Source organism: Artemia sp. Qi Xiang Cuo, chromosome 18, assembly GCF_049724085.1.
Source record: "Artemia sp. Qi Xiang Cuo chromosome 18, ASM4972408v1, whole genome shotgun sequence".
NCBI lineage: Eukaryota > Metazoa > Arthropoda > Branchiopoda > Anostraca > Artemiidae > Artemia > Artemia sp. Qi Xiang Cuo.
In genome coordinates, this window is record NC_142811.1 from 27,783,592 (window position 1) to 27,806,884 (window position 23,293).

Sequence of the window (23,293 nt, forward strand, 5' to 3'; positions counted from 1 at the left end):
TGTGTGTAAGTTTTTGTGTGCATTTAAGTTTTTGTGTGAATTTTAGTTTTGGTGTGCATGTGTAAGTTTTTGTGTGAGTGTGTGTGTGTGTGTGTGTAAGTTTGTGTGTGTGTGTAAGTTTTTGTGTGAGTGTGTTAGTTTTAGTGTGTGTGTGTTTGTTTGTGTGTGTGTTTGTGTGTGTGTGTGTGTGTGTGTGTGTGTGTGTGTGTGTGTGTAATTTTTTGTGTGCATGTTAGTTTTTTTGTGAATTTAATTTTTCGTGTGATTGTGTAAGTTTTTGTGTGTGTGTGTGTGTGTGTGTGCGTTTGTTATTTTGTGTTTGTGTTATTTTTTGCGTTTGTGTGTTAGTTTTAGTGTGTGTGTGTGTGTAAGTTTTCATGTGTGTGTGTGTAAGTTTTTGTGTGTGTGTGTGTGTGTAAGTTTTAGTGTGTGGGTGTAATTGTTAGTGAGTGTGAGTGTAATTTTGTTTGTGTGCGTGTTAGTTTTTTTGAGTGTGTGTTAGTTTTTGTTTGAATGTATTTTTTTATTTTGATGTTTTTTTTCGTGTGCATTTGTATGTTTTTTTTGTGTATGTTTGTTTTTGTTTGTGTGTGTGCATAAGTTTTTGTATGTGTGTAATTTTGTTTGTGTATGTTTGATATTTAGTGCGTGTGTTTAAGTTTTTGTGAGTCTGTGTAAGTTTTTGTGTGTGTGTAAGTTTTGGCGTGTGTGTGTAAGTTTTCGTGTGTGTGTGTGTGTGTGAGTTTTGTGTGTGTGTGTGTGTGTGTGTGTAAGTTTTTGTGTGAATGTATGTTTTTGTGTGCATGTAAGTTTTCGTGTGCGTGTGTAAGTTTTTGTGTGAGTGTGGGTGTGTGTGTGTGTTAGTGTTTGTGTGTGTGTATTTTTTGTCGTGTTTTTTTAAGTGTTCGCTTGTGTGTGTGTGTTTGTTTGTGTGTGTTTTGTGTGTGTGTGTGTGTGTGTGTGTGTGTGTGTGTATTTTTTTTTGTGATTTTTATTTTGTGTGTGAATGTTATTTTTAGTTTTATTGTTTTAGTTTTTGTGTGTGTGTGTGTGTGTTTGTGTGTAATTGAGTTTGTGTTTAATTGTTGGCGTGTTTGTGTTTGTGTTAGTGTTTGTTTGTGTTTATGTGTTCTTGTGTGTTTGGGTTTGTTTTTGTGTGTGTGTGTGTAATTTTTCGTGAGTGTGTGTTAGTGTTATTGTTTGTGTGAAATTATTTGTGCTTGATAGTCATATTGTGTGCGGGTTTGTAATTTTTTGTTGGATTTATATTTTTTTTTTTAATTTAATTTTTATTTTTTTTTTTTTTTTTTTTTGTATGTATTGGTTTTTTTGTTTTTGTATTTGATTTATTTTTAGTGTTTGTTTGTTTGTTTTTGTGTTTTTTTGTTAGTTTTTTTGAGTGTGTTTAATTTTTCGTGTGGTTGTAAGTTATTTTGTTATTGAAAGTTTTTGTGTTAATGTAAGTTTTCGTGTGTGTGTGTAAGTTTTTGCGTGTGTGTGTAAGTTTTTGTGTGTGTGTGTGTAAGTTTTTGTGTGTCTAAGCTTTTGTGTGTGTAAGTTTTGACGTGTATGTGTGTAAGTTTTCGTGTGTGGAAAAATTAAGAAGTGTCCAACTCAGAAAAGCCCGAAAACGTAATTTACATATCCCAAATCATAAGTTTCAGACAACACACTCCTATGAGCGGCTAAGAAATCTAGCTCAGAAAAGTCTGAAATAGCAAACTAGTCATCCCAAAATAATGGTTTCAGACAACAAACACCTATGATGGAATAATAATCCTAGATCTGAAAAGTTCAAATAGAAAACTACACATCCCAAATCGTAATTTTCTGACAACATACACCTATGAAAGGCTATGAAACCTAGCTAATAAAAGCTGGAAATAGCAAATTAACCATCCCAAATCATAAGTTTCAGACAGCACTCACCTATGAACGGCTAAGAAATCCAGCTCGGAAAAGTCAAAAATAGTAACCCACACATCCCAAATCATAGGTTTCAGACAACACATACCTATGAAAGACTAAGAAATCCAACTCAGAAAAGTCCGAAATAGTAATTTACATATCCCAAATCATAATTTTCTGAAAGGACACACCTATGAAAGGCTAAGAAATCTAGCTCAGAAAAGTCAAAAATAGCAAACTAGTCATCCCAAACTATAGGTTTCAGACAACAAAAACCTATGAAAGGCTAAGAAATCCACCTCAGAAAAGTCAAAAGTAGCAATCCAACCATCCCAAATCATAGGTTTCAGACAACACGAATCTTTGAAAGACTAAGAAATGTAGCGTAGAAAAGCCCGAAAAAGAAAATTGCAGATTCCAACTCATATTTTTCAGACAACAATTACATAAGAAAGGTTATGAAACCTCTCTCTGGCAAGAACAAAAAATCCAACAATTGAACACCAACAATTGGTTTCAGACAACAAACACCTATGAAAGGCTAAGAAATTCAGCTCAGAAAAGTCAAAAGTAGCAATCCACCCATCCCAAATCGTAGGTTTCAGACAACACACACCTATTAAAGACTAAGAAATCCCACTCAGAAAAGCCCGAAATAGTAATTTACATACCCCAAATCATAGGTTTCAGACATCATTCACCTATGAAAGACTAAGTAACCTTAGCTCAGATAAGCCTGAAATAGCGAAACTATTCATCCAAAACTAGAAGTTTCAGAAAACAAATGACTATGACGGACTAATAATCATAGCTATGAAAAGCTCAAATAGCAAAATATGCATCCCAAATCATTTGTTACTGACAACAAATACCACTGAAATGATATGAGATCTAGCTCATAAAAGACAAAATAGCGATACACTCTACCAAATCATATGTTTCAGACAATACACGCCTATGAAATGTTCAAATATCAAACTCGGAAAAATCAAAAATAGCAAACTAGGTATCTCAAATCATAAGTTTCAGTCAACGCACACCAACGAAAGACTAAGAAACCTAGCTCAGAAAAAGTCAAAAATAGCAAACTACTCATCCCAAACTATTGGTTTCAGACAACATTCACCTACGAAATACTAGAAAACCTTAGCTCAGAAAAGCCTGAAATAGCAAACTACACATCCCAAATCATAATTTTCTGACAACACATACCTTTGAAAGGCTAAGAAACCTAGCTCAGAAAAGTCGAAAATAGCAAACTACACATCCCAAATCATAGGTTTCAGACATCACACACCTATGAAAGACTAAGAAATCTAACTCAGAAAAGCCCGAAATAGTAATTTACATATCCCATATCATAAGTTTCAGACAGCATTCACCTACGAAATACTATATCCCAAATCATAAGTTTCAGACAGCATTCACCTACGAAATACTAAGAAACCTTAGCTCAAAAAAGTCTGAAATAGCCAACTACTCATCCCAAACTCGAAGTTTCAGACAACAAACACCTATGAGTGACTAAGAATCCTAGCTCTGAAAAGTCCAAAAGCAAACTATACCTCCCAAATCATAATTTTCTGAAAGGACACACCTATGAAAGGCTAAGAAATCTAGCTCAGAAAAGTCAAAAATAGCAAATTAACCATCCCAAATCATAGGTTTCAGTCAACACACACCTACGAATGGCTATGAAATCCTGCTCAGAAAAGTCAAAAAATAGCAACCCACACACCCCCAAATCATAGGTTTCAGACATCACACACCTACGAAAGACTAAGAAATCCGGTTATGAAAAGTCAGAAATAGCAAATTACATATCCCAAATCATAGGTTTTAGACAACACTCACCTATGAACGGCTAAGAAACCTAGCTCAGAAAAGTCAAAAATAGCAAACTAGTCATCCCAAACTATAGGTTTCAGACAACAAACACTTATGAAAGGCTAAGAAATCCAGCTCAGAAAAGTCAAAAGTAGCAATCCACCCATCCCAAATCATAGGTTTCAGACAACACACACCTATCAAAGACTAAGAAATCCAGCTCAGAAAAGTCAAAAATAGCAAACTACATATCCCAAATCATAGGTTTCAGTCAACACACACCAACGAAAGACTCAGAAACCTAGCTCAGAAAAGTCAAAAATAGCAAACTACTCATCCCAAACTATTGGTTTCAGACAACATTCACCTACGAAATACTCGAAAACCTTAGCTCAGAAAAGCCTGAAATAGCAAAATACACATCCCAAATCATAATGTTCTGACAACGCATACCTATGAAAGGCTAAGAAATCAAGTTCAGAAAAGTCAAAAATAGCAAACTATACATCCCAAATCATAGGTTTCAGACACTACACACCTATGAAAGACTAAGAAATCCAACTCAGAAAAGCCCGAAATAGTAATTTACATATCCCAAATCATAAGTTTCAGACAGCATTCACCTACGAAATACTAAAAACCTTAGCTCAGAAAAGTCTGAAATAGCCAACTACTCATCCCAAACTCGAAATTTCAGACAACAAACGCCTATGAGTGACTAAGAATCCTAGTTCTTAAAAGTCTAAAAGGCAAACTATACCTCCAAACTCATAATTTTCTGAAAGTACACACATATGATAGGCTAAGAAATCTAGCTCACACAAGTCAAAAATAGCAAATTAACAATCCCAAATCATAGGTTTCAGTCAACACACACCTACGAATGGTTAAGAAATCCAGCTCAGAAAAGTCAAAAAATAGCAACCCACACATCCCAAATCATAGGTTTCAGACACCACACACCTACGAAAGACTAAGAAATCCGGTTATGAAAAGTCGGAAATAGCAAATTACATATCCCAAATCATAGGTTTCAGACAACACTCACCTATGAACGGCTAAGAAACCTAATTCAGAAAAGTCAAAAATAGCAAACTAGTCATCCCAAACTATGGGTTTCAGACAGCAAACACCCATGAAAGGCTAAGAAATCCAGCTCAGAAAAGTCAAAAGTAGCAATCCACCCATCCCAAATCATAGGTTTCAGACAACTCATACATATGAAAGACTAAGAAATCCAGCTCAGAAAATTCAAAAATAGCAAACTACATATCGCAAATCATCGGTTTCAGTCAACACACACCAACGAAAGACTAAGAAACCTAGCTCAGAAAAGTCAAAAATAGCAAACTACTCATCCCAAACTATTGGTTTCAGACAACATTCACCTACGAAATACTAGAAAACCTTAGCTCAGAAAAGCCTGAAATAGCAAACTATACATCCAAAATCATAATTTTCAGACAGCATTCACCTATGAAAGGCTAAGAAATCCATCTCAGAAAAGTCTAAAATATCAAACTGCACATCCCAAATCATATGTTTCAGACAACACAAACCTATTAAAGACTAAGAAATCCAACTCATAAAAGTCAAAAATAGCAAACTACATATCCCAAATCATAAGTTTCAATCAACACACACCGACGAAAGGCTAAGAAACCTAGCTCATAAAAGCCTGAAATAGCAAACTAATCATCCCAAACTATTGGTTTCAGAAAACATTCACATAGGAAATAATAGGAAACCTTAGCTCAGAAAAGCCTGAAGTAGCAAACTACACATCCCAAATCATAGGTTTCAGACAACTCACATCAACGAAAGACGGGTGCTCGGGGAGAGTCTTTGAGGGTCTGTGGGTCCCTTGAGGGCCGGTGGTCCTTTGGGAGCCCGGGGGACCTTTGAGGACCGGGGGAGGGCATTTGGGGCACATGGAGGGCCTTTGGGGGTCCGGGGGGACAGTTGGGGGCCGGGGGGACATTTGGAGCCTGGGGATGGCCTTTGGGGGTCTGGGTGGGCCTTTGGGGGCGCCGGTGGCCCTTTGGGAGCTTGGGGGGCTTTGAGGACTGGGGGCTTCCTTCGGGGTTGGGGTAGGAGGATTGGAACCCTTTGGGGTTGGGTTTGGGGCGCCGGTGGCCCTTTGGGAGCTTGGGAGACCTTTGAGTGTCCGGGGGGGGCAGTTGGGGGCCTGGGGGACATTTTGGGACCGGTGGAGGGCCTTTGAGAGCTTGGGGGGCCTTTGAGGACCGGGGGCTTCCTTCGGGGTTGGGGTAGGAGGATTGGAACCCTTTGGGGTTGGGTTAGAGGACCTCACAACACTGTTCAAATGAAACATGTGTATTATAACGACCACAGAGTTTCACCATTAAATTCTCTTCTAAAATCTCTTCAAAATCTTCTTTTAAAATGTCTCTATCTGTTTCACCGAAATAGTTCCATAACCTGTCTAAAACGGTTTCGCCCAAATAATCCCTAAACGAAAATTCAGCGTGTTCCTTTGTTATTGGCATCTCTGCGCTAACGCATTTCAAATTAATAGGAAACCTTTTCGCGCGCTAAAACAATTCATCGCTAAGATGTTTCTTGCCGAATTGTTTTCATGGCGTTTGGTTATTAATATCCTTTGGAGTTCGACCAAAAGAGTTGTTTCCGAGGCAAAGACATTAATGACTTGGATCTATTCCTGGAGCAGTACCTGTCAGACATTACTAAACTTTGCCCGGAAACAATTTGATTAATAACTGACAGCAAAGTGATAAAAATACTGTTTTTCCATTCTCACTGACAGAAACCATGAAACATACATAAATTGCTGTTGACATCCATGAAAGTGATAAAGTTCCTGTTTTTTAATTCTCAATGAAAAATACCCTAAAATAGACAAAATTCCTGTTTTTTCAAGTGACAAAGTTCCTGTTTTTTTCTTCTCATTCACAAAAAAACCATAAAACACGTGGGTCTCGTGCTCATATATGGTGTTAAAAAAAGTTATGGATGGCAGCAGGGGTGAAGCGTCGCGCTGGTACCCCCTCCTCTACTGCCGTATTTTCAAATGATTTTCTTTAACCTTATCTTACCCTCCCACATCAGTTGGTAAAAATTAAAAGCCAGTCGCCAAAATCCATTGCCCCACCCCCAGAAATAATAATATTTTTTGTTCAATGGCCAATCCATGGGGGATACCCCCTTCGCGAAGATTTTCTGGCACCCTCTTTCCCTGTTTTTTTTTTCAGTTATTTTTTTAGAATAAATTTGTCAATTTGGTAAATTATTGGCACCTTTGTCACATTGCCCCCCCTCCCGAATTTTACTCATTGCCACCCTTGTGACATTGCTCCTCCCCCCCCCCCTAAGATTTCGCTCTAGATCCATCCCTGTTTTTTCTAGTGACGACTCTGATTGGTACCAGACCATATACAGGGGAAGTAATTGCTCGTACTTCTTTGTTCCAGCCTGTTATCTCTATGCACTTTCGGCATAGGACAACTCTTCTGCAGTCGCCACTAATGCCGTATTTTCAAATGATTTTCTTTAACCTTATCTTACCCTCCCACATCAGTTGTTAAAAATTAAAAGCCAGTCGCCAAAATCCATTGCCCCACCCCCCAGAAATAATAATATTTTCGGTTCACTGGCCAATCCACGGGGGATATCCTCTCCCCGAAGATTTTCTGGCGCCCTCTTTCCCTGTTTTTTTTCAGTTATTTTTAAGAATAGATTTGTCAATTTGGTAAATTATTGACACCTTTGTCACATTGACCTCCCCTCCCAAATTTTACTCATTGCCACCCTTGTGACATTGCTCCTCCCCCCCCCCAAGATTTTGCTCTAGAACCACCCCTGTTTTTGCTAGCGACGCCTCTGATCGGTACCAGACCATATAGGCCTACACGGGAAGTAATTGCTCGTACTTCATTGTTCCAGCCTCTTATCTCTATGCACTTCCGGCATAGGACAACTCTTCTGCAGTTGCCATTAATGCCATATTTTCAAATTATTTTCTTTAACCTTATCTTACTCTGCCATAATAACTCCACTCCAAAAACATGAAAAACAGATCTAAAATAAATAAAATGTAAAAATAAATACAATATAATATTATACACCATACATTCTGCCTGTATTCTTAAATGTAGGTAGAATGTTCGAGGATTTCTTATTTTCTTCATTATTTTATTTGTTGTTTTTCCTTTTTTGGCTGCTTAATTTCAAATGAGAGGAGGAATTTTTTGCTGATGGAATTTTCCAGGGGATATTTCCCACAAGGAAAAGTTTTTGCGAGGGGGATTTTCCGAAGAGGATACACCTAGCAGTAACAATTATATATGATGGCTATCCCACTACCGATTTTTAGCTTAAAAATGCTGTGCCTGTGCATCCCGTAATTGGCAATTGCATTGAGACTGTGTGCAGGAGGATTTGGAACTGTTTTCAACCCCCTCCAATTGTCCATGTTTTTACGGTTTACCAAACTTTCTGTTATTTTGATACAATTCACCTTTTTTGTGGAGGCGGGTGGGGTGGGGTAATGGATTCCCCTGAATAATGTCTTAATGTGCGTTGTAGCTTCCCCACGTGTCGTGTATCTTGTGCTAAGTTATATCATATTACACAATGGCGCGTCTTTATGGTCATTAACATATGGAAAAAATATGCTCGGTGCTCGCAGGCATTTTTTTTACAGTTAAGAAAAATTATCATCTTATAAAATGGGATTTGAATATGCCCCAAGCTCTATAATATCCCCTTAAATGATATAATCTTCTGGGGATCAAACAAGGAAAAGCTTTTATATCTGACGCTAATATCCCCTAGTGCTTAGAAAATAGCTCTTTAGGTGAGTTTAGACATTGTTGACGGACAATAAAAACGACTGAGATTATCCCCTTCTTTACATTTTCTCCTTTTGAAAGTTCTCCTCCCCCCCCCCCAAAAAAAAATGAATAAATGAAAAAACTTCCAATAAAGCTCTTCTCTTTGAGTAGCAAGTTTTAACCAAAAGGCACTTGGATCCATCCAAGTTCCATTCCATCCATTCCATTTTTTTTTTTTTTTTTGAAGAGGGAATCTCGACAGAAAAACTTGATAAAATTGGTGAAGAAGTTGCATAAAAACAGATGAAATTACAGGTAAAGTGGAAACAATTTTGTCAACATCGTGGGTCAGCTACGGTATGCTTCAATGATTAAAACAGCGACTTCATTTTCAGTTTGACTTCATTTGACTAGTTTAGTAAACTATAGTTGGCTTTCCGCCATTTTGTTCGGGTAGATTTCTGAAAGCATGCATTTAGTTTTTATTTTTGGCGAGAATGAAAATTTGACGGTGATAGTCCCCTCAATGGTGTGAAATATCTTTCTTATTTGTAATATTTGTTTATTTTTCTCATTTGAAGTGTTTTGTTTACTACCTGAAGTCCTTTTAAGTACTAATAACAAATTACAAATAGTATCAGTTAAAAAAAAAAGAAGAAGAAACTAGTATCACTCAAAACAAAACTATCGCCATCGGTTAATTGTGGTTAATTCATTGATCATGTTGTATGTAACAGTAATAAAATGAAAGTTCCTGCATACATAACAATTTTATAATTTCAACTTTTCATTGAATTCTTTTCAACAATGACACTTTCTTTGTTTGGGAAAATTTTCTTCCGAATTCCACTTCCCCTTCTCTCCTTTCCCAAGAATAGGTTTCCCCCCAACAATTACATGCTCTGATCTAGTGTCTATATTTTCGTTTCAATATGTGTATTTATTTTGATGTTTCTTTTTGGAGTTGATGATGGAGCAGGGATTCTCACCTACTTTACCTGTTTCACCATATATCTTAGAAGCGATACGAATAATGCAAGACGTTACGGACACCATCACTTACGCCTACAGACGTGGTGTCGATTAGGGACACATATCCACTTGATTAATAAAAGATAATGTCAATCGCGTGATCCTGGTAGTCCCTCACGCGATTGGTAGTCCCCCTCCCTTAGAACCCAACAAAATTTGTGATTTTTCGTAGAATAGAACGTATTTATTTTTTTTGCTCTAATAAAAAAAACTCAAAAATTAATAGTCAAGTTGCATGCATCATGCCCAAACCAAATCCACGTATAGAGAATGATGTCTAATATTTAGTCCTATTTAGTATGTTACAATGAATATTGTAATCATTATATATATAATGCGTATTTAAGTGTTCTTGCTTGTAATGTTTCTGTTGAAAGTTATAAAGTCCGAAATTCTAGCTAAAATTAATCAAAAGCTTTTAAAGCATTGAAGCTGGATGAAAATTAGGGCAGAGGGCAGATGAGGGTCAAACAGTAAAATGTCAAGTGCAATTAATGCATAATCATTAAATATGCAATTTTTATTGGAATGTTTTTACGTGTAATGTTTCCGTTGAAAGTTATGGAGAACAAAATTCTAGTTCAAATTAGTCAAAAAACTTTAAGAGCATTAAAACAGGTGAAAATTGAGAGCATTCAAAAACCCCCCCATAAAATTTTGTGGGGGGGGGGGGGTGCTTAAACCACCCATTCTGAATACATTGTTACCCCTGACTGTTTTATTTTGGGAACTAAACTTTTCTAGAGATTAATAAACATTAGGACCTCTGTCATGCAGAATTAGACAAAAAATTAGAATTAGAATTAAAAAGAAATAGAATCTGAGATGGACGAACAGGAATATCCGGCTCAGTTAGTGTGAAGTGATCCAAAATCTAAACAAAAAAGACAACTACTCTTAAAAAGATCTAGTTTCTCTTCATTTTGGTCACCCATAGGAAAATCCTTAGTTCCTGTCAAACCACCCCAAAAAAGCCAGATAACGTCTCTGGGATATTTCTTTCATTGATTGATGAGTCCTCAAAATATTGAAGAGTTAAATAAATAAATACAACAAAGAAAGAAGAAGAAGGAGAAAAAAAAAACATAATCCAAATCAAGCACAGAAATCACGTGCTCAAACTTTCTCTCTCTCTATCTTCCTCTCTGGCTTTTTGTCTAGGAGTGATTTGTCTCTGTTCGGGGCTTATTTCCTCTAATGCACCACTCCTTCCAGATTTAAGCTTATCTTCGTCAAACAGATCCTTCGAGAAGGGTCATAAGGGAGCTTCAAAAGGCTTGTTAAATAGCCTATATAACTTTTGTACTCAGGATAAAACTTCGTTAAGGTCGAGTGGATTTTTGAAGGCCATAACGGATGGTCTTCATTTATCAAAATGAATTTAAAAAAATTTTTTCCACAAAATAAGTTTTTCAAAGAAAAATAAAGAACTCCATTAGACAAAAATGAGCAAAAATAGAATCAAATAATCTACCAAGCGTGAAACTACCACAAATCAGCATCGATAAATAAATGAAACCCAAAACGAACAGAAATTACCATAATTAACCGAGTCAAACTCAAAACGGGCAAAAATTAACATAAGTTGGGCGCAAAACCCCTATGCCTTCCCAAGGCCAGAACAAAATTTGCACTGTACTGAAAAAAATATAAATGTTTTACTTTTTTAACTTTAATAAATACAAATAATATTAAGATTTTGATTACTAAATATCAGTATATGTATATTAAACTGACAATGCACATTCATTTGTATTTTTTTCAGTAAAGGGCAAATTATGATCTGGCCTTGGGAATGCATAGGGGTTTTGAGCCCAACTTATGTTAATTTCTGCTCGTTTTCAATTTGACTCGGTTATTTATTGTAATTTCTGTTCGTTTTGGGTGTCATTTATTTATCGATGCTGATTTGTGGTAGTTTATCGCTTGGTAGATTATTTGATTTTATTTTTGCTCATTTTTGTCTAATGAGTTCTTCACTTTTCTTTGAAAAACTTATTTTGTGGAAAATTTTTTTTTAATAATTTATGTTCGTTTTAAATTGACATAGTCTTTTCAGAGAAAAAGAAAATAATATTTTAAATCTTTTCGTTTTTTTAAAAATTTATAATTTGGCCTGCTATTTGTATGCTGGAAAAAAATTTTCAGCAATTTTTTACAACATACACCCTCTGGACACAAATAGAAGTGTTTAATTTAGTTTCATACCTCGTCTAGTTGACCTGAAATGGAAAATTTGATACTATTCGCAAAAAAATCTGTTTACTTTCTTTGATAGCTTGGATACACTTACGCTATTTTGACTTGGTTAAATCTTAAGAGCAGAAGCAGCCCCAAAAGTTTGAACATAAAACCCTTAGTCGTTCTTGGGATACTGCTGAGATGCCTTATTGGGAATTAGCATTAACACAGTGCATTGTGATTTAATCTTATGGCAACATTTAGTTTTCAAACATAAAGTCAAATGGGAGGGTGGGCGTGGGAGGGGGATTAATTTTCCTCCAATCACTTTCGACTATTGAAAAGGGCATCAACCCTTTCTATTTTCTATCGAATTAGCCCTTTTCGAAGTTCCTACGACAACTCCTTCGATACAAAGTGCCCTGGTCTAAACAACAACAACAACAAAAAAATTATACATTAAACCCACATCGATATTTACTATAAAAGTGTCAAGTCTTCCAATCACTTTCGACTATTAAAAAGGGCACTAAGCCTTTTGATTTCCAATCGAATGACCCCTTTTTGAGTTTGTACGACAACACTTCCTATAAACACCTTATATACCCCCAGGGCATAACTTACAACTCTTACCCTATGGGCTGTGAGGGTGGTTGTCATCCTCTAAGACCTAATTTCCAGAAATTTCAACTATGTTAAATAAAGTGGCTATTTCAAAATTTTGATTGGATGTGTCTTGGAAAATTCTGGGCGTGAGAGGGGTGTTAGTCTTTCTCCAATCATTTCCAGTTATTAAAAAAGGCACTGGTCCTTTCAGTTTCCAATCAAATGAGCCCTTTTGAAGTTTTTACGACAACGCTTTCAATAAAAACCTTATATGCCCCAGGGGATAACTTACAACCCTCACCGTGAGGGCTGGGGGGGGGGGGGGGGTCGTCATCTTCACAGACCTAATTTCGAGAACTCCGTTCTACTACGTTGAACAAAATGGCTACCTGAAAATTTTGATTGGGTGTGTTTGGGGGAATGGTGGGCGTGAGAGAGGGGTTAGTTACCGTCCAATCACTTTCAACTATTAAAAAAACACTAGCACTCTAAATTCCCAATTGAATGAGCCCCTTTTTAATTTTTTACGACAACTCTATCATTAAAAATCTTATATACCCCCAGGGCATAACTTACAACCTTCGCCCTAGGGACTCTGGGGGGTTTGTCATCCTTAAATACATAACTTCCAGAACTTTCATCTACGTTGAACAAAATGGCTATCTCTTAACTTTGACTGAATGTGTTTGGGTAAATGGGGGGCGTAAGAGGGGGGTTAATTACTCTCCACTCACTTTAGACTATTAAAAAGGGCAATTTCAATTTCCAATCAAATGAACCGCTTTTGAAATTTCTGCAACAACTTTCTATATAAACCTTATGTGCCCCAAGGGGATAACTTACAACCCTTGCACTGAAAGCTCTGATGGGGTTATCATCCCAAAAGACCTAATTTCCAGAACTTTCGAATACGTTGAACAAAATGGATATATCAAAATTTCATTGGATGTGTTTGGGGAAATGATGGTTGTGAGAGGGGGGTTAGTTGCCCTTCAATCACTGTCGACTATTAAAAGGGCAATAGCCCTTTCAATTATCAATTGCATGAGCCCTTTTGGATGTTTTTACAACATCGCTTTCAATAGAAACCTTACGTGCTACCAGGGCATAACTTAAGAACATTGCCCTGAGGGTTGTGGGGGGATGGGTTGTCATCATTAAAGACCTAATTTCCAAAACTTTCAACTGCGTTGAATAAAATCGCTATCTAAAAATTTTGATTAGATGTGCTTGGGGAAAAGGTGGGCGTGAGAGGGGGATTAGTTGTCCTCAAATAGCTTTCGACTATTAAAAAGGGCAGTAGCCCTTTGAATTTCCAATAGAATGAGCTTCTACGACAAACATTTCAATAAAAATCTTATATTCCCCCAGGGCATAACTTATAACCCTTGCCCTGAAAACTGTGGGGGGAGTGTCCTGCTCTAAGGTATAATTCCCTGAGCTTTAACTGCGTGGAACAAAATGGCTATTCAAAATTTTGATTGGATATGTTTGGGGAAATGGTGGGCGAAGAAGAGGTGTTAGGTGCCTTCCATTCACTTTCGACTATTATAAAGGGCACTAGCCATTTCAATTTCCAATCGAATGAGCCTTTTTTGAAGTGTCTACGACGACGCGTTAAAAAAACCTATATGCCCCCAGGGCATAACTTAATACCCTTGCCCTGAAGGATGTGGGAGGTGGGGTGTCACCCCCAAAAACATAATTTCTATCTGGAAATCCACAACACTGAACAAAATGGTTATCTAAAAATTTTGATTGGATGTGTTTGAGGAAAAGGTGGGCGAGTTGCCCTCAAATGCCTTTGGACTATTAAAAAGGGTACTAGACCTTTGAATTTCAAATCTAATGAACACTTTTTCAAGTTTCTACGATAAAGATTGCAAAAAAAAATTATATGCCTCCTGGGCATAACTTAGAACTCGTGCTCTAAAAAATCTGAGGGGAGTGTCCTGTTCAATTGTATAATTTCCTGAACTTTAACTGCGTGGAACAAAATGACTATTTCAAAATTTTGATTGGATGTGTTTGGGGAAATGGTGGGCGTTGAAGGGCTGTTAATTGCCTTCCAATTACTTTCGGCTATTAAAAAGGGCTCAAACCATTTCAATTTCTAATCGAATGAGCCCTTTTTGAAGTTTCTATGACAACGGTTTCTATAAAACGTGTATATTCCCCCAGGGCATAACTTACAATTCCTGTCCTGAGGGCTGTGAGGGGGTTGTCATCCTCAAACACCTAATTTCCAGAACTTTAAACTACGTTGCACAAAATGGCTATCTCAAAATTTGGATTGGATGTGTTTGGGGAAAAGGTGGGGGTGAGAGGGGGGTTAGTTACCGTCCAATCACCTTCAACTATTAAAAAAGGCACTAGCCCTTTGAATTCCCAATCGAATGAGCCTTTTTTGAAGTTTCTATGACAACGCGTTCTATAAAAATCTTATATGCCCCCAGGGCATAGCTTACAACCCTTGCCCCGCGGGCTGTGGGGGAGTTTCCTCCTCAAAAAAATATGTTTTACATGGAAATCAACAACGCTGAACAAAATGGCTATCTCAAAATTTTTATTGGATGTGTTTGGGGGAATGATGGGCGTGAGGGGGGGCTAGTTGCCCTACAATCACTTTCGACTATTAAAACTGGCGCTAGCCGTTTGAATTTTCAATCGAATGAGCCTTTTTTGAAGTTTCTACGACAACACCTTCTTTTAAAACCTTATATGCTCCCAGGGCATAACTTAAAGCCCTTGCCCCGACGGTTGTGGGGGAGTGTCCTCCTCAAAAATATATTTACTATCTGGAAATGAACTACGCTTAACAAAAAGGTTATCTCAAAATTTGGATTGGCGGTGTGTGGGGGAATGATGGGCGGGGGGGGGGGGCTAGTTGCCCTCCAGTCACTTTTCACTATTAAAAAGGGCAATAGCCCTTTGAATTTTAAATCGGATGAGTCTTTTTCGAAGTTTTTACGACAAAACCTTCTTTAAAAACGTTATAAACCCCCAGTGCATAATTTACAAGCCTTTCCCCGAGGGTTGTGGGGGAGTATCCTCCTCAAAAAGATATTTTCTATCTGGAAATGAACTACGCTGAACAAAATGGCCATCTCAAAATTTTGATTGGATGTGTTTGGGGGAATGATGGGCCTTGGGGGGGGGCTAATTGCCCTCCAATCACTTTCGACCATTAAAACGGGCACTAGCCCTTTGAATTTCCAATCGAATGAGCCTTTCTTGGAGTTTCTACGACAACGCCTTTTATAAAAAACTTATATGCCCCCAGAGCATAACTTAAAACCCTTGCCCCGAGGGTTGTGGGGGAGTGTCCTCCTCAAAAACATGTTTTCTATCTGGAAATGAACTACGCTGAACAAAATAGCTATCTCAAAAATTTTATTGGATGTGTTTGGGGGAATGATGGGCGTGGGGGGCTAGTTGCCCTCCAATCACTTTTGACTATTAAAACGGGCACTAGCCCTTTGAATTTCCAATCGAATGAGCCTTTTTTGAAGTTTCTACGACAACGCCTTCTATAAAAACCTTATATGCCCCCAGGGCATAACTTAAAACCTTTGTCCCGAGGGTTTTGGGGGAGTGTCCTTGTCAAAAAGATATTTTCTATCTGGAAATCAACTACGATTAACAAAATGGCAATCTCAAAATTTTGATTGGATAGGTCTGGGGGAAGGATGGGCGTGGGGGGGGGGGCTATGTGCCCTCCAATCACATTTGACTGTTAAAACGGGTATTAACACTTTAAATTTCCAATCGACTGAGCCTTTTTTGAAGTTTTTACGACAACACCTTCTATAAAAACCTTATATGCCTCCAGGGCATAACTTAAAACCCTTGCCCTGAGGGCTGTGGGGGAGTGTCCTCCTCAAAAAGATAATTTCTATCCGGAAATCAACTATGCTGGACAAAAAGGTAATCTCAAAATTTTACTTGGATGTGTTTGGGGCAATTATGGGTGTAGAGGGGGGGGGGCTATTTTTCATTTTATAACATTTGACTATTAAAGAGGGCACTAGCCCAACCCAATTTCAATCAAATGTGGCCTTCTTGAACTTTCTAAGACAAAACGTTCGATACGACGTACCCTGGTATGGAAAAAAAACAACACATTGTGCCCACATCGTTGTTTACTTAGGCAGTGCTAGCGCGCTGTCTATGATATTCAGCTTCAAAAAATTCCGTATTTATTTTCCATCTTAAAGAAGCTCTGTCCTTTAATGATTGAAAATAATTATATATTGATTTCATTCTATTCTACTAGCACTAGTTCTGATCTAGAGCTCATGCAAAGTCGTCCTTGGAATTTGTGTTTTTTTGGAAAATTTGGTGTATGCTTATTAAATATTTTAAGTTAAATTTCCAACGGTATGGCTAATTTCTAGTAAATTAAACATTTTTGTTGGTAAATATAGAGGAAGAATACCCAAAGGAAAAAAAAGATGTATTCAACGTAAAATGCACTGAAAAGTAGGCATATAACGGGTACCATAATAGAAACAGATAGCAGCTCAGATTCTACAAAAAGGACCGCATTAACTTGTAATTAATCAATCTACTGTCCCCTACCCCTATGAAAGCATGGATTTACCTTAAGAAATGTTCTACGGCGCTTGCTTGGGAAACATAAATTTGCCTGGTGTCAACAAAAAAATTATGCGTGGTTGCAAAGGTGGCCGAAAAGGGACACATTGCCTTGGTTTAATGTAATTCCTAATAATTAATTCTAGCCTTATTTTCATATTAGAAAATTATTCCTTTCTTAAAAAAAAAAAAATCTTTTATGACACTGAAAAACGTCATTGACCAAAGTTGACAAAATGCAACTTTTATTCTACTTCTGATTTAATATTCTCTTAATTTAGTCCCAAATATATTTTTAAGGTGGATGAAGGAGACCCAGCCTTTCCGAGATCTGTAGCATCATGGTGGTTTGGATGTCCAGCGCTGACAAATAGATTAAAAGTAGAACACGACCACAATGTTTTTGATTTTGATGATCAGGATGAAGATATTATTGATGCAGGTAAGATGAGCAAAAACGGGTATTCTATCATTAGCGAAAAAAAGAATCAAAACACTGCTTCAAAAGTAAAGGTATTTTATGTGAAACAAATTTGTATTTAATCACTTGTTTATTAAAACAAAAAGTGTAGCAAGCCCAAAGCTTTGTCTTAATAAAAAACACTGTACAAAAGAGTAGGCTATATTTAGCCTATATTGAAGGCTATATTTAAGGCTAGTGTAGGCTTTATTGAGAATCAGCGTGAAAACTAAATTTTCGTTGCTTCTAGTCAGAATTTTAATTTTGTATAGAAAAAGGCGAATGTTTATTCCCTAAAAAGACGTTTCTGAGAAAAATGTATTATTTATTACAAAAATTCCGATAGATGTAGAAATAGGGAGCTAGGAGGGAAGCTCAGGGAACAAAAATAATAAATAGTATTTCAGTTCAATTTAAATTCAAATTAAACACCTTACCATCAGATGGTACAAATTATTGCCTCAGACTTAGAATCCTGCTATTGAATTTCCTTTTCGGTTACTGACAGTAATAACTTGCACGGTTTTCCAAATCCAAATATTAAAAAGAAAATCAGGATTTAGGGGTAAAATGACCTCTGAGATGTTTCACTTTTGCTGTGATATGATTTCCATGTGACTGTGCTTACACCCTGACTCTCAGTGATACTAAAAGGTATATTTGTCAAATTAAAGAAGATAGGATAATATTAGAGGCTGGGTGCGTTTTCAATTCTTATCTCAAACTAGTGAAATTTTTGAAGCCAAAAAGCTTCGTAGTAACGGACTTCAGCCACGGACGGAATGAAAACTTTAAATGAGAACCGAAAGAGGACTTTGGCTGCTAAAAAAATTTAGTCACATAGATAAATATTTAATTTTCAAAGATTATACATCTGTCAGTACTCCTGTCATTACTCCTGTCATTATTATACATCTGTCAGTACTCCTGTCAAAGATTATACATCTGTCAGTACTCCTTACGACGCATTTTGCTTGATTCTGAAGCGCCTGTCCAAACCTTTTCCTTTTTTTAAACAACTAGCAAAATTATCGGATAATTATCAACTATCAAACATTTCCTGCAGGATCTGTAATAAATTTGAAGCGAAAAAAGATTCTTTATTCCCAAAAAATTGTATCCATTTGAAAACTAAACCAATGTGTTAACCGTCGACAACAGTAAGAAACTTGACAAAATCAAAAAACAAGTTTAAAGTGGAACCCAAATAGAAATTTGGTGCTTAGTTTGAGTTTTTAGGAGCTCGACTCCCTTCCGACGATCGAGTGCTTGGAATTTGTACTACAAATTATATCCGATAAAATTGTCAATTTTACCGGATCTGCCCACAGGAAGTTTGAAGGTCAGCCTATAAATCTTGAAGACGAATAAGAATATCTGTACGGAAGATTTATAAAGAATACCAAAATCTGGAGAAATATAAATCAAGAGATTTATATTTAAATCTTATATTTATACAGCAATTGTGACATGGTAGATTTGGAAGGTGACTTCATGGGGCTATTTGACATTTCCTGGCAATTTCTAGGGTTTCCAAGAACATAAACAACTTCTGAGGACCCAAAGAGACTTCAACGACTTCGCTGTTGAGTGAAATAGACAATATTTTCCCTTTTAAAATAAGGACTAGGTTTAAAAAGAAGACAAAAGTAATATTTTAAGGATAAACATTCCAAAGCTATCCCTGAAATCAGTATTTCTATCACCTTTCTATCAGTATTTCTAAGGCCACTTATTTCTATCACCAAGTGTAAGTCATGACGAGGCCCATTTTTTACCTCTACCACAAAATTACATTTGAATCTTAGATTACAGCCTGTTGATCATAGATTATTATTTACAATAATACTTCGAAATTATTATTATTCGAAATTCGAATTATTATAATACTTCGAAATAACATCACAAGCAAGAGGAACTTGCTGTTCAAAATATCAGCGTTTTAGAACTATTTAGTTAAAACACAAAAAAGAAGAAGATATTGCTTAACGACAAATTTTACTGATTTGGAAAATTTTCCCTCCCACTACGCCCTCCCTCTTGTTATAACACTGATTAAAATAACGTGGAAAAATTCTCCTCGTCCTATTTATGTCCACTTTCCTTCTGTGAACCATTAGCTGTATACTTCTCATAGCTTTTTTGGCGTTTGCTTTTTATTTTGCTTTTTAGTGACTATATTTACTTTGATATATTTCAGACTTGGATTCGAGTTATCATCTTCCCAACTTCATCAACTAAGTAAGTGCTGCACAAAAAGGCTCAGATTTCTCATCGTGCCTTCTCCTATAACTTCACCTTGTTTCATTATATTTTTCTAAGATATGCACTTTTAACTTTACCCCTGCAAAGGTGGTCGATTCTTCAGATTCCCAGACTTTTCCCTATAAGACCTATCCTCAATAGCTTATTCAGAACAAAATATCGTATTAAAGACAGCATTAGGAATGATGTCTAATTTTTTTTCGTGGTTTGGGTATTCGTCTAAATGACAGCGCGTGTTTTAATAGGCATTTTGTCAAAGAATTGTATTGAACCTTTTCTAATGGGTCATTGCCTAAATAATTAAGTTACTGACTTAAATTTTTGAAAAAAAAACATTTGAATGCATTAATCTTACACGAAAATAATCCAAAAGAAAATTTCAAGCTTTATTTTGGTAGATTAAATAATCCTTGAGAACGACTTTGCTTGACTAATGTTTTAAAGATTACAAAATTTGTCCAACTCTCATCCTAATATATTTTTATCAAATTCATTTTTTAGACTGTATAACCATTAGATTTTTACTCAAAAGGTGAAATAGTCTTTTGACGACGATTAATTCAATTAGCTATCTGTTGGGAACGTGCCATTGTGGAGAAAATTTCCAGCGTGGGGCTAAGGTTGGAGGAAAGGCTGAGAAAAAAGCTTTATTTATCTGAATTATTTTGCTGCATTATTGCTGTAAATTTTGCATTAAACGAATATTTAATCTAAAGGGGTAATGAGCCTCTAGCATCTTTGCATAGATGCCGATGTCACTCGCCAAAACTCTCAAAATCTTGTCATTAACATTTTCCTACAAACAGGCTCTTCAGGTGTTCTTTGCATATTTTACTGAGCTGAAAAGAAACATTGCTAAAAGATTGTTCTCACCTCCGTATTTAACCTGATCTTCTTCTTACCCTGCAATGCAATTTAACTGAAAATAGCAGGTTTTACAGAGCCATGGCTTGTCAGCAACTACTAAAAAGTGGGCTTTTTATGTGCTAACTGATAGTTAAAAAAAGAGAAGAAATCTGAGCCGGTGAAAAGTGCCGTATTGTTTTGCATGTTGGAATTTACTAATTTTCCTTTTTCCTTTTGAATAATTCTATTTCTACATGAACGCCAAAAATATCACAGTTTCCGTGGATTGAACTGCGCGTAGTCAATAGGCACTTACAAAACGGTTTGGGTGTTTCTGGGCCTGGATCTCTTCTGTAGCCTCATAATTTTTGTGATTTATCTAGTAATTTGTTGAAAGAGTTTTCTTTTTTTTGGCGTTTTGACTAAAGAGCAGCCACTACAAAAGTCCACCCCATGAACAGAAATAGAGAAGAAATTTTAGATTTTCGTAACTAAAGATATAAAAATGAAAAGTAAGCTTTCTAGGTAGTTCTCAGAGCCTGTCCGTAGGACCTCACTTATAGATTTACAAGATTCGTTTATTTAAGCTGGCCCTTAATTTAATCCTTTTCACTGATAGAAATGGATTTGGTCATTCTTCCACGCATAGCACCGCCACATTGTAATCTGCAAACAAGCAGCTGAACTGCTTATGCCTTGTAGTTTGCTTCAGTTTCTGTATTTGCTATAACCCTTATTTTCTTCTTTTTTTTTTACTTTATCAAAATCTGTTTGAATTCATATAGTACCAATAAAGTCTTCCGACAGAAAAAAAAAGAATTTTCTCATTTAAAAGAAACTGATCATCTCAAAGAAAATTCGAGCGTACTTCAGGACACTTGCGCAATCCTTATGCAGCCGATTCTTTATGCAGCCTTATACAACCGATGAAACTTTTTCTTTCTGTCAGATAAAAAAGCGTCAAACTAATTGTACCAAGCTGCGAAGTTTGGAAGTCAAACTTCTATTACTATAACTGAGTAATGGGATTATTTCTAATGATAGTTTTTTTTTGGGGGGGGGGGAGTTTGATCAAGCGTAAACTGCCATTGTAGAATGCTGGTGTTGATTGTTCTCAGATTATCTGATATTTTCGTCGTTTTTAGCTTCAGCTTTAAGCGGAATACCTGTTAGGAGTTCAGCTTTTGAGCTTTGATGATACGGTTTCGCAGTAGAAAAAATCTTTGAAAATGTTTCTTTGTGATAATCTCTTCTGTTTTTATTGTGTTTTTTAGATGAGAATCAATTAGCTTCTGCAGAAATAAGTGCCAGAATACATTCCGTAGATAAATTATATTATTTATTCTTTCAATTGTTTTTCATTTCCTTCATTTTCTCTATTGTAAAAAAGACTAGAGGTGTCAGATTCTTGATTTTATGATATCTAATAACTTATCAAAGCTTCAATCAAAACACTTATTACGCATCTCCCTATTGAAAAATAGACTAAGAATTTTCTGAATCGACTAATAATTTTCTGTAGAAACACGCAATTTTGTGTGTCCTTGAAAAAGGGTTAGACATCCGGGTTAGAGCTAACGGCTTATGAAGATAAATGGTGAATACTAAAATGTGTGCGTATTGATCGATTTTCTTGATTTAATTCATAGAAGAGAATCAGTTGAAAACAAACACTAGAGGCAAGACCATATCGAGGGAGAGGGGTTATAGAGTTCAAATCCCCCTGAAATGTTTGTCCAACTCGTAAAAACGAAACAAAAATGCATATAAATGAGTTTTGTTGCGTTTTTTAAAGTTTCTGTTGTAGCCCCTCCCCCCACCAAAAAAATATCCCCCCCCCCCCGAATGAAAACCCTGGATAAGGCCTTGACTCTAGGTCATCAACTAATTTTCTTCAGTCTACATAGATTTTTTCTTGACTAATTTGCTTATATTTTGATAAGCACCCTACTCATGAGTTCGTAGTATTAATTTTATTTGTTTTTATTGCAGATACAACGAAGCACACAGAAAATCATAGCAGGGCAACACTTTCTAACAGTTCCGACGCACAAAAGCTACACACAATTGCTGTTCTAAGTATACTATCTATTATTTTTTTAACATAAACTATCAGAGAAATTGTTTTGGTAAGAGCCGAGAAATTATGCTGCAAAACTAATGGAAGGATCTTAGATTACATTAGCAGAAAGAAAAAGAGAAGAAACAAATAAAGAGGACAACCATGGTTTTGCAAATAACCTTGTGGCTGTGTATTTGTCGTTATTTTTCGGAGGAAAGCATCTTAGTTTAATGTTTTTTGAAGTGCTGATATAAAAGCTTATTTTAGTGATCGTTGTCAGATTGCCAATTTTCATCTTGTATTAATTTCGAGAAGAAATTTATATATTAGACGTGTGCCCTTATTTTTGACCTCACTTGTACATAATATACAATCCCAGTGAATTTATTGTATAATAAATATTTACTTTGACTGATTGCTTATTCACTTAGCATATATACTTTTTTTATGATCTTTATCAAATTCATTTGTTTACGGGCATTCGCATTAATATGTTTGAAAGACGGGGGGAGGGGTGGTTGGTTTTGATAAGTAAGTGTTTCTGTATGTTTTGAAAGGAAAAAAATAAATCAATTTTCACAAATAGTTCTAAGGATTTTTCCTTTTGTACAATTTTGTCTTCTAAGGAAAGGGTGAAAATCAGCATTAGAATTAAATCAAATGCATTTAAACTTCAAAAAGTTTGTCGAATTTGCC

The 23,293-nt window shown here is 36.3% G+C and overlaps 1 protein-coding gene across 1 annotated transcript in view; it reads left to right on the plus strand.

The window, feature by feature from the left end:
- Positions 1-23,008, plus strand: part of LOC148941385 (stromelysin-3-like) — a 128,283-nt gene extending 105,275 nt beyond the window's left edge. The window contains exons 10-11 of the mRNA XM_089104159.1: positions 17,265-17,406; positions 22,528-23,008. Coding sequence (XP_088960285.1) covers positions 17,265-17,406; positions 22,528-22,643 — 258 coding nt within the window. The 3' untranslated portion in view covers positions 22,644-23,008. The remainder of the gene's footprint in view (positions 1-17,264; positions 17,407-22,527) is intronic.
- The last annotated feature ends 285 nt before the right edge of the window (positions 23,009-23,293 follow it).